The sequence below is a fragment of the Diaphorina citri genome, unplaced genomic scaffold, assembly GCF_000475195.1.
Source record: "Diaphorina citri unplaced genomic scaffold, Diaci psyllid genome assembly version 1.1 scaffold405, whole genome shotgun sequence".
NCBI lineage: Eukaryota > Metazoa > Arthropoda > Insecta > Hemiptera > Psyllidae > Diaphorina > Diaphorina citri.
The window spans coordinates 2,834-22,682 of NW_007377840.1; the positions used below are offsets into that span (position 1 = coordinate 2,834).

The 19,849-nt window shown below is 39.2% G+C and overlaps 1 protein-coding gene and 1 pseudogene across 1 annotated transcript in view; one reads left to right on the forward strand and one right to left on the reverse strand.

The window, feature by feature from the left end:
• Window positions 1-4,877: 4,877 nt before the first annotated feature.
• LOC103508513 lies at window positions 4,878-8,060 on the reverse strand (annotated as a pseudogene).
• A 452-nt stretch (window positions 8,061-8,512) lies between these two features.
• The window catches only part of LOC103508514 (signal recognition particle subunit SRP68), a 19,935-nt gene continuing 8,598 nt past the window's right edge, over window positions 8,513-19,849 (forward strand). The window contains exons 1-5 of the mRNA XM_017443788.2: window positions 8,513-8,672; window positions 9,547-9,727; window positions 11,596-11,752; window positions 12,258-12,379; window positions 14,809-14,992. Coding sequence (XP_017299277.1) covers window positions 8,570-8,672; window positions 9,547-9,727; window positions 11,596-11,752; window positions 12,258-12,379; window positions 14,809-14,992 — 747 coding nt within the window. The 5' untranslated portion in view covers window positions 8,513-8,569. The remainder of the gene's footprint in view (window positions 8,673-9,546; window positions 9,728-11,595; window positions 11,753-12,257; window positions 12,380-14,808; window positions 14,993-19,849) is intronic.

Genomic DNA, 19,849 nt, shown 5'->3' on the forward strand with positions numbered 1-19,849 from the left:
TGAAGTGTTATCTAAAACTTTCTCGCTTTGAGTTCATAGGTCGTCGCGACAAATTTCGAGATCAGAGCTCATTTGTGTGAGAAAATGTGAAAAACATCCCCCAAAAACCAGGTTTTTTGGCTTTATGGTTTTTAGGACAAAATTTGCACCACCATTTTCGTTTTCCTGGTAAAAAGACCTTTAATTTGATATTTATATAGGTCGACTAGGTTTGGATAAGTCCTTCTATGGGGTCAGACAGACAGACCGACCGACCGACGACACCGAAGCGAATACAATAGTCCGTCCCTTATACCTTTTTTTATTACGATTGTAATAATAAAGGAAGGACGGACTAAAAACGAGTGCAAATTAAATAACTCAACTGAGAGACCTCACAACTATTCACAATCCATGAGTCTAAGATCAATGCACCCCCCACATCAAATACCAAGCTACCGCTACCTCAGTTCAATAAGAGGCTAGCGCTTACAAGGCAGACGCACTACCAACTAAGCTAACTAGGCTGGCGGCCTGTTTTTAAGTTGAGTGTTCTACTGCCCTTTTTATTTCGTAGCACTGGAACAACTGCTACATTAGTCGCATATGTGGTCTGTGTCGTAGCATGCCCATCCCGTAGTATGCCTCTCATCAGATGGGCGAGAAGCAAGAAGAGATACAATACATCCCATTTAGGTGCTGGGTCAATACAAGAACACCAGAAAGTAACCCGTTGAAATATTTGAAGTCGAAAAACGAGTACAAATGAAATAACTCAATTGAGAGAGCTCACAACTATTCACAATCCATGAGTCTGAGATCAATGCACCCCCCACATCAAATACCAAGCTACCGCTACCTCAGTTCAATATGAGGAAGAGAGAGCCACTTCACAACACACACACAAATAGGATCATAAGTTTTCCACTTGACAGAATAGATAATTATGTACATGCATTCCCTCTCTCTCACTCATTCTGCCTCATGCATTCCCTCCCTCTCTCTCTCTCACCCTCTCTCTCTCTCTCTCACTCTTCGCCACTTCCTTCATATCCCCTATCTTTGTCGCTCTCTCTTCCTCTCTCTCTCTTTCTTTCTTACAGCTCACACTGCACACATATTCTACTTCTTCTGTCTCTCTCTCATCTGAGTTTGTGACTCGCTCTCTCTCCTTCTCTCTCTCTCTCTCTCTCTCTCTCTCTCTCTGTATTTTCCTTCCATCTCTCTTCCTCTCATCTGAGTCTGTGTGTTTCTATCTCTTTCGCAATTCTCGGTCATGTACATGCATTCCTTCTCTCTCACTCATTCTGCCTCATGCATTCCCTCTCTCTCACTCTTACACTCTTCGTCACTTCCTTCATATCCCCTATCTTTGTCGCTCTCTCTTCCTCACTCTCTCTCTCTCTCTCTCTCTTACAGCTCACACTGCACACATATTCTACTTCTTCTGTCTCTCTCTCTCATCTGAGTTTGTGACTCGCTCTCTCTCCTTCTCTCTTTCTTTCTCTCTCTCTCTATCTCTCTCACTCACTCTCAAACACATATATTCTACTTCTTCTGTCTCTCTTCCTCTCATCTGAGTCTGTGTGTTTCTATCTCTTTCTCAATTCTCGGTCTAGCTAGCTCATTCGACACACACACTCTCCCTCTCTCTCCCTCTTACGGTTTTCTTTTCTCTCTCCCTCCTTCCCTATCTCTTGTTGCCTCTCTCTCTCTCTCTTTTCGTCACTTCCTGTCTCCTATATCTCTCTCTCTCTCTCTCTCTTTCTCAATACCTACTCGGTCTCATTCGACTATCTCTGTCTCTCTCACACACATATTTATCTTACATCAAAGTGGAACCAATAACACCGTACATAATTCTACTTAGTAATCAATGTACATGTTAGGCTCAATGCCCGAATTCGCTCAATGATCGAAAAAAAGCTCATTTTTAAAAACACAATTTCTACGGTCTGGCATTTCTTATTTCCACTCCGCGGAGTGAGCAAATTATTCATTTTTTCTCTTGGTGCTCAATGGCCGATTTCGGAGATTTAGCTTTTTTTTTTAAAGAGGTTTGACAGAGGGAACTGTAACTGCTATGGTCTTATCGTCCCGAAATCGAAGAGAGAAGGAAGACAGGACTTGGCGGGGCGGAGCGCTGCCGCGTTCTCTTCGTTTTCGGGACGATAAGACTTCAGCAGTTACAGTTTCCTCTATCAAACCTAAAACAAAGTTTGGTGATCAGCTGAGCTAAGAGACAGGACTTACCGAACACCGGTACATGTCTGAGAATACCCTCCTGCCATAGCTTGTCCTCATTTTCCTTCTGCAGATCCTGTGTGGCTGTTAGAATACCTTGCCGCACCACCTAGAAGCAGACGGGTTGATGTGAACATACAAAGCTGATATAGTGAAAAATACAACATACATAGCACACCAGGCTTGCACGCCGGAGGTCCTGAGTTCGATTCCCGGTGGGATCGCATTTTTTTCGGCTCTGTTTGGAGTTCGGGGTGCACTCAGTCTCGAGAGCACAATTGAGTAGCGACCAATGGCATCCTTACCAGTGTAAAAAAGATTACTAATGGTATTTTTTTTTTAAGAGGTTTGACAGAGGGAACTGTAACTGCTATGGTCTTATCGTCCCGAAATCGAAGAGAGAAGGAAGACAGGATAGGAAAAAGCCAGCCGTTCCGAGAACGAACATTATCCCATCAGGATAAAATCCACCCCGGGCGGGAATCGAACCCGCGGCCTAGCGCTCACAAGGCAGACGCACTACCAACTAAGCTAACCAGGCTGGCAAGTAGATAATTTGATTAGTTAGTTTGCTTTCTATTTGAATAGATAGCGTGGCATCCTTACCAGTGTAAAAAGATTATTAATAGTAAAAGAGGCACTTAGTAATGCTGTGATGGGTAAAGTTTTTTTAGTAGCCAACAGCTGTAAAAGTTTTGCCAGCAACAGTTTTTGCCACAAAAGTTGTGAAAGGAGCCAGCCTAGTTAGCTTAGTTGGTAGTGCGTCTGCCTTGTAAGCGCTAGGCCGCGGGTTCGATTCCCGCCCAGGGCGGATTTTATCCTGATGGGATAATGTTCGTTCTCGGAAACGGCTGGCTTTCTCCTATCCTGTCTTCCTTCTCTCTTCATTTCGGGACGATAAGACCATAGCAGTTACAGTTCACTCTGTCAAACCCCTTAAAAAAAATGTACATGTACGAAAAAGTAACTACTTGAATAAGTGCATGATAAAAAAAAATGGAATGAAAATATCTAAATTTGAAAATAGGTATAAGTACCTAAGCTGATATTGAAAAATAGTGATAACAAAATGCGTAGATAGGTACCTATTCGATCTATTTGAGCCCCTAACCCAAATCCCTATGGTAATAAGCCCACAGCGCGTCGTACGATATTGGTAGATGACGTCATCACAGGAGTACAGTGTTGTCGCTAGGTATGATATCGGCGGGCTTGAGACTCTCATGTTCCGAGAGCTGTATCTCACGATCTAGTGAACGCATTTTCTTCGTTATAGTCTCAATATTTTTTTTAATTTTCATAGTTTTTTCTGAGATAATAAAAAAAAATCATGAGAATCACCAATTTCGTTCAGGACAGTCACACTACTTTCACGTCACGTGAATCATGAACGAGATTACCTACAATATTATGTGGGAAAACTTTGAACTACATCTTTTCGACTCCCCATGACTTCTACTGACGTGATGTGACTCCTTATAAGTTTGTAAATAAGGACTCCTTAGTTCGTCGCCTGACTTTGCTGATATCGGTACAAACTTTTACCTTCACCTCCTTACCTCACTTGACATCTTGAATCTTTATCTTTTCCACCGGACACTCTGAGATACCTCTTCCTCTTCTTCTCCACCACATCCTTGTCCTCCTCTTCCTCTTTCATCTCCTTCCCTTCCATTTTCACCTCCCTTTCTTCCTTCTCCAGCGCCTTAGGTTTCTTCTCCACTCTCTCATCATTCACCTTCGTCTTCTCCTCTGTTCCTCCACCATCGCCTCCTTCTTTTTTACCTGTTGTGTGTTTGTTTACTGGATGACTGATTCAGTAGAGGCGAAGGTATTTAATCATCGGGTGAACCTAGGGCTAGAATGTTCCTTGTCCAGAGATTAAATTTGTCCATGGCAATTCAGCAAAATTAGTAGAGGCGAAGGTATTTAATCATCGGGTGAACCTAGGGCTAGAATGTTCCTTGTCCAGAGATTAAATTTGTCCATGGCAATCCAGCAAAGGAACGCTATTTAACCAACCTCGGTGGTGTAGTGGTTAGCGCGGTAGACTTCGGATCTGGAGTTTGGTGGTTCGAGTCCAAGTCAAGTCACAAAATTCAGCGTAGTATGTTAAGTAAGCGGTGAACGTCATTTGTGACAAGCATATAAGCTTAACACAATTAAAATTTCTTTTATGTATTTGAAGAATAAAAACAATTGAATTGAATTGAAAATCGAACAAACTGTTTAGACACATAAAGTCCTAAATGAGCCTGTTTCGGTGAACGTCATTTGCGACAAGCATTTATGCTTAACACAATTAAAATTTATGTATTTGAAGAATAAAAACAATTGAATTGAATTGAAAATCGAACAAACTGTTTAGACACATAAAGTCCTAAATGAGCCTGTTTTCAATAGGCTCGGAGTTTCTTGTCAATATCTTCCAGGCCGGCCTTGTTTAGACACAACAAGCTGGGTCCGTCCCTCCGGGAATTTTTTAGCCTATAGTTTATTCGATCGTGATTAAAGAAAATCAGTACCTATGTACCTACCTAAATTGCTTAATATATTCAGTTTATTTATATTCTTGATCTGATTTTTCGATTTTACTTTCATGTAATGATTTAAAATCAAGACTAGAGCCCGTTCTCCCTTGTCGCTTCTCTAGCCTAGCCCAGCCCAGCCCAGCCTGGCATGTCCACTAAGGTAAGCTTAGGTGAGGCTTCCACTAGGGAGATGAAAGAGGCCTTGTGAGCCACTGTAGACCTGTGCATCCAAACACACAAGGAAACTCTCATAGTCGCCGCCACTCGAACACTCAAACGGGCAAATCCTCAGTACCGTCCCGAACGCAGCTGTCTCGGTTAAGTTGAGGCTAACACTGGGTACGTCACGCTGTAGAATCTGTCCTAGCCAGGAGTTGAGCTTATCATAGTACGCGGGCACGGGACCCCAACCTGCAGAGAATAGAATGAATAGATCAGTTGCGCTTACTTGGGTCATGTTTCAAAGTCATAGAGCAGGAAAAATGAGGACCAACGGAATTTTTCTTTTTCTTCTACGACTTTTAGATCCCGAGATAAATCGATTTTAAAAATACCGGTAAATCTTGAACTCTGACGTCACTGACGTAGGAATAAAGCAAGGGAGATATATTGAATGTGTAGTTGTGTACCAACCTGCATCGGAACAAAGCAAAGTTGATATAAAAGTATTGAATGTGTACCAACCTGCATCCTTGGGGACGAACTGAAACACGACACAACTCTGTACACTCTCCAGAATCGTCTGCACGGGGAGGTACTGCGAGGTGACCTCCTTCAGTCCCAACCCAGACACGGGACCATGGGACAGAATTCGGAGACACGGGTACTCGCTCAACTTCTGACGAATTGATTCTACCAGACTGAAGTTGAACGTCAGGATGTCCTGTATGCCGGTCTGACCCATGGACTTGAGTGTCGTCCAGACTGGCAGAGCGATGGCCTTCTCGTTGGTCTGCATCGAGAGCGGTGTGGACAGGTCATCCCCTGTAATATGGAAATGTATTATGGCACATGGAATGCCCAGGGAGACAGAACGGCCGCTTCCTTCCTCACTCAAAGGATCCCCCCCCCCCAAGATGAGTGCCTGTTGTAGAATAGTCTGTTCTGTGGCCGTTTTTATTTCGTAGCAATGAAACAATTGCTACATTTAACAATTCAATTCAATTCAATTAATATTTATTGTATTGATATAACTCATTACATACAATTTACATATAGGTATTACATTTGATATTAAAAAAAAAAGATGAGTGCCTGTTGTAGAATAGTCTGTTCTGTGGCCGTTTTTATTTCGTAGCATTAGTCTCTTATGATCTGTGTCGTAGCATGCCCATCCCGTAGTATGTCGTCAGATGGGCGAGAAGAGATACAATACTTTCCATTTGGTTGCAGAAAAAGCAAAAGTTTCATGTATTTTTTGACGAGAGATCGAATGAAACCATTTTCGTAAAAATCGAACTAACGAACAGTTCCGGATTCACAAAGTCTTTCACGCCAACCTGAGAGTTATCGGGACATAAATACGTTTTCTTACCTATATTGGTGAATAGGGTAACAGTTGGGAGGGAGTATGTATATCATGTATTCTTACCTATATTGGTGAATAGGGTAACAGTTGGGAGGGAGTATATATATCATGTATTCTTACCTATATTGGTGAATAGGGTAACAGTTGGGAGGGAGTATGTATATCATGTATTCTTACCTATATTGGTGAACCCTAGCCAGGAGTTGAGCTTATCATAGTACGCGGGCACGGGACCCCAACCTGCAGAGAATAGAATGAATTGATACGGTGTGTCCACACATAGTCGACCGGCCATCCGTCGACGTCGACTGAACCGTCCACACTGTCTCGATAACATAGATTTATTTCGTCGATCGACAGCCGGACGACTATGTTTGGACAAACTTTTATATTTAAAACTAGCTGAATTCCGTCGCTTCGCTTCGCTCCGGAATCCCGCTAGTTCATCCCGAGGCATGGCCAAACTTGTAGAAAAGGCATGGCCGAACTTGTAGAAAATAATAAAAAATACGGTCGCGCTGCGCGCTCCCTATTAGCTGCATAGTTATCAAACTAAAAACATAAACGAAACTCAAAATGTTGGTCGAGAGCGGAACATTTCTCTCCCGCAGTCTCTGCACTCTGTGTATTTCTTATGGAAATTTTAGCGACCTTTCTTATTGCACACCTAGACCATAAAAGGCATCGTAGCAATGGAACAACTGCTACATTAGACGCTTGTGGCCTTGTTTTATTTCCAGACAATAAAAGCTTAGCCATTGTAGTTCCCTCTATCAAAACCTCTTAAATAAAAATGATAAAAAATAAAGTAGAAATCAAACAAATAATTGTTACAATGGTGTCCACACATAGTCCGACTGTGTGTGGACACCTTTGTAAAGCTGTCCACACAGCTAAAGTAATGTAACCCACTCGAATGTGTTTTGTGTGACCCTAAGATTGGATCTCACTGACGTAGGAATAAAGCAAGGGAGATATATTGAATGTGTAGTTGTGTACCAACCTGCATCGGAACAAAGCAAAGAAGATATAAAAGTATAGAATGTGTACCAACCTGCATCCTTGGGGACGAACTGAAACACGACACAACTCTGCACACTCTCCAGAATCGTCTGTACAGGTAGGTACTGAGAGGTGACCTCCTTCAGTCCCATCCCAGACACGGGACCATGGGACAGAATTCGGAGACACGGGTACTCGCTCAACTTCTGGCGAACGGATTCTACCAGACTGAAGTTGAACGTCAGGATGTCCTGTATGCCGGTCTGACCCATGGACTTGAGTGTCGTCCAGACTGGCAGAGCGATGGCCTTCTCGTTGGTCTGCATCGAGAGCGGTGTGGACAGGTCGTCCCCTGTAATATGGAAATGTATTATGGCACATGGAATGCCCAGGGAGACAGAACGGCCGCTTCCTTCCTCACTCAAAGGATCCCCCCTCCCCAAGATGAGTGCCTGTTGTAGAATAGTCTGTTCTGTGGCCGTTTTTATTTCGTAGCAATGAAACAATTGCTACATTGGTCTCTTATGATCTGTGTCGTAGCATGCCCATCCCGTAGTATCTCATCAGATGGGCGAGAAGAGATACAATACTTTCCATTTGGTTGCAGAAAGTTATATACAGAAAAAGCAAAAGTTTCATGTATTTTTTGACGAGAGATCGAATGAAGAAACCATTTTCGTAAAAATCGAACTAACGAACTGTTCCGGATTCACAAAGTCTTTAACGCCAACCTGAGAGTTATCGGGACATAAATACGTTTTCTTACCTATATTGGTGAATAGACAATAGGCAGTGGCGTAGCGTCCATGTAGGGCGGCCATACACTCCAAATTTCACTCAAATACCCTTAAATATTGACTTTATATAATCAATGTACTTACAGCAAACTGATTTTTTTTTCAGATTCAGATTTTTTTTCTTTTTTAAGTTAAACGAACAATTTCCCTAGCCAAGATTATCAGGCATACTAAAGCGAGTGTGGAACCGAATTTTCGGCCTCGAAATCCCAGGGGAGAACTTTTGTTGCCCGAAAAACCGCCAGAATACGGCCGAAAATTGGTTTTTGGCCGAAACATAACAATTTTGTGCCTTACACTTGAATTTAGACCACGCTACGCCACTGTGAATAGGGTAACAGTTGGGAAGGAGTATGTATATCATGTATTCTTACCTATATTGGTGAAGAGGGTAACAGTTGGGAGGGAGTATGTATATCATGTATTCTTACCTATAGTCAACTCGAGAAGGGCGAGGATAGTGAAAATCTGGAAAAGTTGCTGAAATAATGGTCACAGAAGGTAATATAGCGGAAAATGAAGACAATGCGGTCAAAGTACAGCCTAAAGAAACTCCAGCTGCCAAGCCCAAAGTCGTGTACACGATAGAAAGTATCCTTTATCAACTTGTTTGGTGAATGTTCACCGAGGGAAAGGTATCTTGCATGTCTGGCACTAGGGTGACCTAGATCCGTGTGATAACAAAACTGACCTGGATATCATATCTTCATCTCCAAATACATATAAATAAATAAGTAGGTAGGTATTTCATTTCCTAGAACTTTGCTAATCCATCAGAACTCTAACTACCAAATAATTATCTACATTACTGTTTCTTTACAATCTCAAGAGTGTTTAACCATACATTTTTGAAGGGAAATGGGATCTTCAAAACAGGGCACGTAATCAGAAGTTTTGCAACAAGACATCATATCCTGTGGCTGAAAAAATCAACTTGATACCTAGTTAAGACATTTAAAAATTAGAGGGAACAACACCCAAAAGTTTGTTGTAGGTACAATATCCCTTTAGATCCTGATTCAGAGATAACACCCATAGACTGTTCAGGTCTATGAGTGTGTTAGTGTGTGTGTGTGTGTTTTTTTTTTTTTTTCAACTACTGTATAATATGTTTTGAACCTGATCATACTATGGTGTGAATGTGGGAATTTCTGCCCACAATTAACAATTAAAATGCTCAAGTCTTCAGGATCTTCAAGAGGGAATATGGAAAACACTTGAGTTACTTTTACAACATAGAAACTGGACGAGAATGTCTTTATTTAATCATTTCAGCAAACTTTTACAACTTTTAATTCTTATTCTACTAAGTTTCGTATAGCACATTTTAACTTCTCCTGAAACCAAATTCAAAAATTCCCGCATCTTGCCGCGAGTCGACTCACTCCAATGGCTGTGTACTAAAGGCCCTATTCACACGATTCAATTTCTCAACAGTGAGTTTTCCTTAACACTAGCATTTCAGTTCTGAAGATTATCAAGGATGCTCAGCAGCAGCATGGTCTCAGACACGGAGATTATCAGAGGTATCGGGGATATTGTACGAGGAGGATCCGGAGGCTGCGTAAAACTCTTCATCTGCCTCAGGGAGATAAGAGACACTTCAAAAAGAGAGAAGTTACTGAGCAACACTTGAAAGATGAAAAGTAAGTGATATTATTTGGTATTTAGTTAGCACAACAATGTTAAAAGAATTTTCCCCATTAAACTTTAGGTCTTTTCACGGGCTTCCTTTCTGGAAAAGAAACCCATCTACTACAAAACTTGAGTAAAAAATTCCCATTGGGAATTTAACTGAAGATGTTCGTTTCATTAAACTTTAGGTCTTTTTCTTTTCTGGAAAAGAAACCCATCTACTACAAAACTTGAGTAAAAAATTCCCAATGGGAATTTAACTGAAGATGTTCGTTTCATTAAACTTTAGGTCTTTTTCTTTTCTGGAAAAGAAACCCATCTACTACAAAACTTGAGTTTTTGGGATTGATTTTTAATGCAGCTCGAGAGCTGCTTAGAATGATTTAATTTTATTTTCAGGGGCTACCCGTTTATACAATCGGCCCCTAACTTAAAAGCTTAAAACACTAACATATCAGCAACCTTACCTTCGCCCAATGAGAACGCAGCATCCGAGGTCCTCAATGTCCTCACGACCTGAATGTTAAGCCTATTCAGCTCAGCCTTAGCCTGGTCCGTATCCGTAGCTCCCCAGGCTGGCGGTACGTAGCGGACACCGCCTAGCCCTGCCCAGCCTGGCATGTCCACTAAGGTAAGCTTAGGTGAGGCTTCCACTAGGGAGATGAAAGAGGCCTTGTGAGCCACTGTAGCTTGTAAAGTCCTGGGTTCGATTCCCAGAGTCGACAAATAATTGTCGACTCTGTTGACCTGTTGACCCAGCACCTAAATGGGAAGTATTGTCTCTCTTATCTCCGACACAGACCATGCGAGTCTAGCGTAGTAGTTCAAACAGTTTACACGGGATCAATTCCTAGCCGAACAACTGGCTTTAAAATTAACCTGTCCTCCTTTCCAGGACGAAAAAAAAAAAACGGAATATGCAATCTTAGGGCCGAATTTTAAACTCGGATTATCATTTAATCCTGGTCAGGATTAGCTTCTAGGAGAGCTATTCTATGTGGGAAAGTAATGTTGGACAATTAGTTTGACTAAGACAGGAACTGAAAGTAGTTTAAAAAAAAATTCTTAAAACCTCTCCGAACACTCTAAGCCTAACTGCCCCTAAAAGGTAATCCGGTTTAAAAATTTGACGCTTACTCACCAACTTCTGCGAGAACAAAGAAGGGCAGCTTGCCGGCGGCTGCGTCTTCCTTAACATTGGTCTCTAGTTCCCCCGGGTCTATTTTCTGCACACTAGGTGTAGATGGGTCAGTGGGTACTCGTCTTATACAGTACATGGGCAGACTCAACTGTTAATGAGAAGAGGGACAGGTAAGAATAGAATAGAATATACCTTGTTTATCCTGCCAGAATGAGACTGAAAAGTCCCTTTACTCCCGCAGTCTAAACAAGGTGTTATATATTTCATAGGTATAGTTTAAACAAGTTAAGGGGATATTATGCATTAGTTTTATTATTTTTTAAAAGAAAGGAAACACTTTCATTATTTTTTAAAAAGAATGGAAAAACTTTTATTATTTTTTAAAAATAATGAAAAAACTTTCATGATTTTTTAAAAGAAAGGAAAACACTTTCAAGACTTCAGACTAGATTTTATGAAAATAAATTTCAATTTATTTTCATTTTTTTTTTTTTTTTTTTTTTTTTTTTTTTTTTTTTTTTTTTAAACAGGTTTAAAAAAACTATACCGAAAAACTTATCTTGATGTGAGAAGTATGAAAAATTTCAAAAATAGTTAACATTAGACTATAGGCCTAGAAGCCTGTTCCTGAGTTACCTACAATTTTGCACTCAACATTTTGCAAATATTTCAAAGTGAAAATAATGTCAGCTCTCAACCATACAATAGCCCAACCATACAATATGATTTTGTTTTCAGATTCATCTACATTCCTCTAATGCTGGCCGAGAGAGCCTGGGGGTATGCCATGCAGCTGAGGCAAGAAGCCAACACAGAGCCAAGAAAAAAGTTTCACCTGGTCTCTCGTCTGAGGAAAGCTGCTAGCTATGCAGTCCAACTGCAAACCCTGTGTGAGGTATGAAATTCATTTAAATCTGTGTTTTGGTGTTCTATTGCTACAAAATTCAAGTTAACTAAGAAAAAATATTTGGTCAAACTGTTTTGACTTAGTGAGGCAGTGCTACCATGCTCCTTAAAAACTCAATATTTTTAAGTAAGGAAACAACAAAATAATGAAAAGGTATATTCAAATATACCTAAGTACTTGTCTTTTATGTCTTTAACTCTTTAAAAAGAGTATAATTTATTTTTAAAGTTTATTATCATAAATTTAAAAATAAAAATCATTTTATACATTCCAGGCTGAAGTGTGTGATGCCCGGACCAAGCTTGAAGCTAAACTTAATATTTTTAAGTAAGGAAACAACAAAATAATGAAAAGGTATATTTAAATATACCTAAGTACTTATCTTTTATGTCTTTAACTCTTTAAAAAGAGTATAATTTATTTTTATAATTTGTAGTAGAGTATAATTTGTTTATCATAAATTTAAAAATAAAAATCATTTTATACATTCCAGGCTGAAGTGTGTGATGCCCGGACCAAGCTTGAAGCTCAGGCCTACGTGTCTTGGATTGTGGGTGTTCTCCATTTCGAACTCAAACTGTGGAAATCTGCCATGAAGAATTTAAAAGAGGCCCAGTAAGTAATTGCCACAAGTTAATATCAAAAGGACACATGAATGAAACTGTATAAAGGGACTTCTTGTTCTACGCTGACAGTCTAAAATCTAAATAAAGCACTACTTATTCTTATTGCAGGAAAAATAGGGAACAACGGAATTTTTCTTTTTCTTCTACGACTTCTTGATCTTGAGATAAATCGATTATAAAAATACCGGTAAGTAAATCTCGAACTCTCACGTCACGGCATACGCTCGCGTACACGATGACGTCACGTCAAATGTTCCGAGTAAAGCTCCATCGCAGGCAGCACATTAATGAGTTTGTGCGCATACGTTTCTGCGCATTTCTTTCTGCCCCTCCGCAGGCGTGCTTTCATACTGGCGCTATCTAGCGAGGCAACTGCCTGAAGTCTGACGTCACACATCTTTGAACTCTTTCATTAGAATGGAAAATGAAAATTGAATTTTCGACCTTTACCACAAGTTAAAAGAGGCCCAGTAAGTAATTACCACAAGTTAATATTGAAAGGACACATGAATGAAACTGTATAAAGGGACTTCTTGTTCTACGCTGACAGTCTAAAATCTAAATAAAGCACTACTTAATTACTTATTCTTATTGAAATGCTTGCAATACTGTGGGGTAGCTCTGCAGGGGGCAAAGACACATTGCCCGTATTCTCCAAGTTGGAAGAAATAATTTATGCAACTCACAATTTTTTTTTTTTATCATGTTCTACTCCAGTTGCTTAAATATGTGGAGAAAATATATCAGGTTCCCATTGGGCTTTCTATAGCTCCATACATACTACTAGTGGTTGACCCGTCCATACTGGCGCTATCTAGCGAGGCAACTGCCTGAAGTCTGACGTCACACATCTTTAAATTCTTTCATTAGAATGGAAAATGAAAATTGAATTTTCGACCTTTTACAGTTATTTTTTCGGAGTTTTGACCTCAGTTTTGAATTTTTCACAACTTTTTACATAAGAATCGACCATTTATTAATAATTTTTACCCATTTGCAACTGCTCCATTCCAAAAAACACAGGATGTGTATTGTTGCCAAAGCATGTCACAATCAGCATAGTTAGGAAATAATGTAATTTATTATGTCTGTTATGTCAGGCCTCTGTATTTAGTTAGGTTACATAATACAAATAAAACAACTCTTCACTTTCCTTATTTTTATAAAAAGCAAGTACAAACAAAGGCACCTAAGCATTTTTTTAAAGGGTAGGGTACCTATTAATTTGTCTACTACTGAGCTACTGTGCCTGGTTAGAAATATTTTTCCTCTTAAACCATTACAGATTTTTTAATTTGAGAAATGGACAGCACTCACCTGTTTACAAATATACTGAGCCACCAACATGGCTGCATCATGGCTCACATAGATCACAGGGTATTTGTTTCGGATGGCCTCGAATCCTTCTTCATTATAGTGCGGGTATTTGGTGACAAGGAGTAGGCGGAAGATTTTCACAATACCCTCCAGAGTGTTTTGACTGAAGAATGCACCCGGGTAGTTTGTCCTGGTGAACGGGGAAAAATTGGATTGAAAAATAGGTAGATTACGTTTTTAAGGAAAATATTAATATGTAGTTGTTGTTGTTAATGGTGGTGGTGGTGGTGTTGTTGTTGGTGTTTTTTTTTTTTTTTTTTTTTTTTTTTTTTTGTATTTTTTGGGTTTTTTTTTTTTTTTTTTTTTTTTTTTTTTTTTTTTTTTTTTTTTTTTTTGCAATTGTCAGGTTATTTGACTACTAGGTCTACCTCTCTCTGGCTTCACAATATTTACCTACAATGTCATTGTTGGCTTCCAGAATATTAGTATAAATAAGTACCTAGGTACCTACAGAAATAAGCATCTATCTCTCTCTCTCTTCCAGTGGCAGTAAAAATTCAAAACAGCTGTTACAATATTTTCTCATCTCTCACCTAAACAGTGTGTTCAGTAGATTACAAGTGTCCACATGGATTTTGTTTGAGATTTTCACCGCATGATCATTGTTCAACAATTTACAATAGGCAACCAGACTGTGTGATGTCAGAGTCAGCTTGGCAACATCATTTAACTTTGGCAACACTGTAATAACTCCTGGTTCTTCCTCATCAGAGGATTCTTCAACAATTCTTATTGAAATGCTTGCAATACTGTGGGGTACCTCTGATTGCCCGTTTTCTCCAAGTTCGAGGAAATATTTTATGCAACTCACTATTTTTTGTTAATCATGTTCTACTCAAGTTACTTAAATATGTGGAGAATTTATCAGGTCCCATTGGGCTTTCTATAGCTCCATAGGTACTATAAATACTAGTTCTAGTGTCCCCTAACTTTGCTTCTTCTTCTTCCTAGCCTTTTCCTATTTAAATAGGGTCGGCATAAAACTTTGCTAAAAAAAAAAAAAAATCGAGGATCGAACCTGTTACCCTCTTGTTTTTTCAGGGTGGTCTACGAGAAGCTAATGTCAGCTCTGAACGAAGAAGATGCTCTCCTGTACAAGCAGAAAGTAGAGGAGCTAACGCCAAGTCTACGCTACTGTGCGTATAACATTGGAGATCAGGCGGGCATTGAAGATTTGATGCAACTCAGATCTCAGACACATGGGGACCTGTTGCATTCTTTGGACGTAAGTACTCTTTACTTTTTATGTTCATTTATAGAACTGTTGCGTTTGGGTAAACATTGTGAATAAAAGGTCGTTTCTTACGTATAAAGTCATACTACTCTTTACTTTTTATGTTCATTTATAGAACTGTTGCGTTTGGGTAAACATTGTGAACAAAAGGTCGTTTCTTACGTATAAAGTCATGACAAAAAAAGCCCAATCTGAGGCTTCTACGAATCTACGTAAAAAGTTGTGAAAAATCCCTACTCTTTACTTTTTATGTTCATTTATAGAACTGTTGCGTTTGGGTAAACATTGTGAATAAAAGGTCGTTTCTTACGTATAAAGTCATGACAAAAAAAGCCCAGTCTGAGGCTTCTACGAATCTACGTAAAAAGTTGTGAAAAATCCAAATTCGAGGTCAAAACTCCGAAAAAAGTAACTGTAAAAGGTCGAAAATTACATTTTTATTTGCTGTTTTAATGAAAAAGTTCAAAGAGTTGTGACGTCAGTAAGTAAAGTAACTGTAAAAGGTCGAAAATTACATTTTTTGCTGTTTTTATGAAAAAGTTCAAAGAGTTGTGACGTCAGTAAGTAAATAAGAAATGCGCAGAAACACAAAACACATTACACTAGAGTTGCCTGCAAGGGAGCTTTACTCGGGACAGTTGATGTGACGTCATCGCGTCTTACGGGAGATTTACCGGTATATTCTAAATCGCTTTATCTCGGGATCTAGAAGTCGTAGAAGAAAAAGAAAAATTCCCATGTTCCTCATTTTTTCTGCTCCTTGACTTTGAAAGCTCACCTAAGTAAGCGAAACAGCTAACTGGTTCATTCATTATGAGCTCCTTTCCTATTCCCTACAGAGTCTGATGATTCAAACCAACCTCAGTGGTGCAGTGGTTAGCACGGTGGACTTTGAATTTGGAGGTTGGTGGTTCGAGTCCAAGTCATATCATAAAATTTGGTGGTTCGAGTCCAAGTCATATCATAAAATTTGGTGGTTCGAGTCCAAGTCATACACGATCAACAAATTCCAAAGTGATCATTTTTCTGAATAAAAAGTAAAATAAAATAGAGAAAGGTTATTTTTTATCCAAAGAAACTGGAATTTAACTTATAATAAAGGCTTTAAATTGTCCCTTAACTCTTTTATTTGAAAATTTCATGGATTTTTCAAGTAAGGTCCGCCACTGATTAGAAAGAGAAATCCAGGTAGATGGCTAGCTTCCCTACGTTGATAAAAAATGTAAACAAAACACATGGCGACTGTCTCTCAAATACGTAAGGTCCGCCACTGATTAGAAAGAGAAATCCAGGTAGATGGCTAGCTTCCCTACGTTGATAAAAAATGTAAACAAAACACATGGCGATCGTGGTTTTTTGCTAGCTTCTCAACAGTAGTGATCAGTCAACTCGAGAAGGGAAGGATAGTGAAAATCTGGAAAAGTTGCCGAAATAATGGTCACAGAAGGTAATATAGCGGAAAATGAAGACAATGCGGTCAAAGTACAGCCTAAAGAAACTCCAGCTGCCAAGCCCATTGATTAAAATTACCTGGATGATTTCCCCATAGTGATTCTTGATTATAAGGTGAAGAATATGACCTAGATATCATATTATCTTCATCTCCAAATACATATAAATAAATAAGTAGGTAGGTATATCATTTCCTAGAACTTTGCTAATCCATCAGAACTCTGACTACCAAATAATTATCTACATTACTGTTTCTTTACAATCTCAAGAGTGTTTAACCATTCATTTTTGAAGGGAAATGGGATCTTCAAAACAGGGCACGTAATCAGAAGTTTTGCAACAAGACATCATATCCTGTGGCTGGAAACTAGACTATCTATGAACAAGAAAGTCAATAGGTGACTAAAACTGGGTCCGAGTTTGCCATCTGAACAAGGGTAGCATTGTACTTTTGGTCAGAATCCCTTGAGGATCACAAGAGATCTCAATTTACCGTCAAATATCTACTGTCTCCCAAGTGGGCCAATTTTTCCTTTCTGTGACTGGAAACTGGACTATCTATGAACAGGAAAGTCAATAGGTGACTGAAACTGGGTCCGAGTTTGCCATCTGAACAAGGGTAGCATTGTACTTTTGGTCACTTTTGGTCAGAATCCCTTGAGGATCACAAGAGATCTCAATTTACCGTCAAATATCTACTGTCTCCCAAGTGGGCCAATTTTTCCTTGGGCTATCTATGAACAAGAGAGTCAATAGGTGACTGAAACTGGGTCCGAGTTTGCCATCTGAACAAGGGTAGCATTGTACTTTTGGTCAGAATCCCTTGAGGAGCACAAGAGATCTCAATTTACCGTCAAATATCTACTGTCTCCCAAGTGGGCCAATTTTTCCTTACCTCTACAACTTTAGCTGGATCTTCTCCGTTGACTATCGCATTGTTGAATATTTCTGTCATTGTGGTCAGAAACTAGAGCTTCTGAAGTAAAAATAAAGAAGGGATCACCCTTTTATCACTGGACTGTATTGACCGATTTTCCGACAAATAATCTGAATTTTCCGAATTTTTTCAAAAATTTGGACAGCTCAGAAACAGATGACGTTTGTTTATGTTTTCGTGGACCATTTTGGGATCGACCAATCACAGGCCAGAGTGATAAAGGGGTCTAATTATCAAGGGACCATTTACACGATCAGAACACCCTTTTATCGTTGGACTGTATTGACCGATTTTCCGACAAATAATCTGAATTTTCCGAATTTTTTCAAAAATTTGGACAGCTCAGAAACAGATGACGTTTGTTTATGTTTTCGTGGACCATTTTGGGATCGACCAATCACAGGCCAGAGTGATAAAGGGGTCTAATTATCAAGGGACCATTTACACGATCAACAAATTCCAAAGTGATCATTTTTCTGAATAAAAAGTAAAATAAAATAGAGAAAGGTTATTTTTTATCCAAAGAAACTGGAATTTAACTTATAATAAAGGCTTTAAATTGTCCCTTAACTCTTTTATTTGAAAATTTCATGGATTTTTCAAGTAAGGTCCGCCACTGATTAGAAAGAGAAATCCAGGTAGATGGCTAGCTTCCCTACGTTGATAAAAAATGTAAACAAAACACATGGCGATCGTGGTTTTTTGCTAGCTTCTCAACAGTAGTGATCAGTCAACTCGAGAAGGGAAGGATAGTGAAAATCTGGAAAAGTTGCCGAAATAATGGTCACAGAAGGTAATATAGCGGAAAATGAAGACAATGCGGTCAAAGTACAGCCTAAAGAAACTCCAGCTGCCAAGCCCAAAGTCGTGTACACGATAGAAAGTATCCTTTATTCATATCAACTTGTTTGGTGAATGTTCACCGAGGGAAAGGTATCTTGCATGTCTGGCACTAGGGTGACCTAGATCCGTGTGATAACTGTGGTAATCTTCGAGTCGTGTACCATCGGCTTGAAAGAGCCAGTAGCCTGGTCCTGATTTCTAATCAGAGCCAGTCCCAATATTTCACTTTGATTTCAGTCTTACTAAACTGTTCAACCGACCATGGCAAATTCTTGTCAATTAAAACCTTTAATTCGAGGTCTAAAATCTCTTGTGTTTTCATTTCAATTTAATTGACAAAGAATATTATGGAGAAATACCTACGTCCTGAACGCTTTGATGTGGAGCCCACATCTGCATCTGCCGACAAGGAATGGTTGCACTGGAAGAAGACTTTCGAAAATTTCCTGTCTCATATGAAGGACGCGACGGCTGCAGACAAGTTACAGCTTCTCACTAACTTTGTCGCACCTAACGTCTTCACCTACAAACAGGTTTAAAAAACTATACCGAAAAACTTATCTTGATGTGAGAAGTATGAAAAATGTCAAAAATAGTTAACATTAGGCTGTAGGCCTAGAAGTCTGTTCCTGAGTTACCTACAGTTTTGTACTTAACATTTTGCAAATATTTCAAAGTCAAAATAATGTCAGCTCTCAAGTCAAACTTCTAATAGTCCAACCATACAATATGATTTTGTTTTCAGATTCATCTACATTCCTCTAATGCTGGCTGAGAGAGCCTGGGGGTATGCCATGCAGCTGAGGCAAGAAGCCAACACAGAGCCGAGGAAGAAGTTTCATCTGGTCTCTCGTCTGAGGAAAGCTGCCAGCTATGCAGTCCAACTGCAAACCCTGTGTGAGGTATGAAATTTATTTAAATCTGTGTTTTGGGTACTTGTGCAGAAGACATGTCTGTAGAATATTGCTACCAAAGGAACTGGCACAAACAAGCAGTGACCCTGGTTATTATAGGGTTAGGTTAAACGCAAGAAGGAGTTTTCACAACTAGAGCAGTGATTAGTGTTATTATAGGGTTAGGTTAAATACAAAAAGGAGCTTTTCTTTTCCACAGACGTGTCTTCTGCATAATTACTGTATTTTGTTGTTCTATTGCTACAAAATTCAAGTTAACTAAGAAAAAATATTTGGTCAAACTGTTTTGATTTAGTGAGGCAGTGCTACCATGCTCCTTAAAAACTCAATATTTTTAAGTAAGGAAACAACAAAATAATGAAAAGATATATTTTGCCAGCCTAGTTAGCTTAGTTGGTAGTGTGTCTGCCTTGTAAGTGCTAGGCTGCAGGTTTGATTCCTGCCCAGGGTGGATTTTATCCTGATGGGATAATGTTTGTTCTCAGAACGGCTGGCTTTCCCTTTTCGGGATGATAAGACCATAGCAGTTACAGTTCCCTCTGTCAAACCTCTGAAAAAAAAAAAAAAAAAAAAGATCTATTTAAATATACCTAAGTGCTTGTCTTTTATGTCTTTAACTCTCTAAAAAGAGTATAATTTATTTTTAATGTTTATTATCATAAATTTAAAAATAAAAATTATTTTTTACATTCCAGGCTGAAG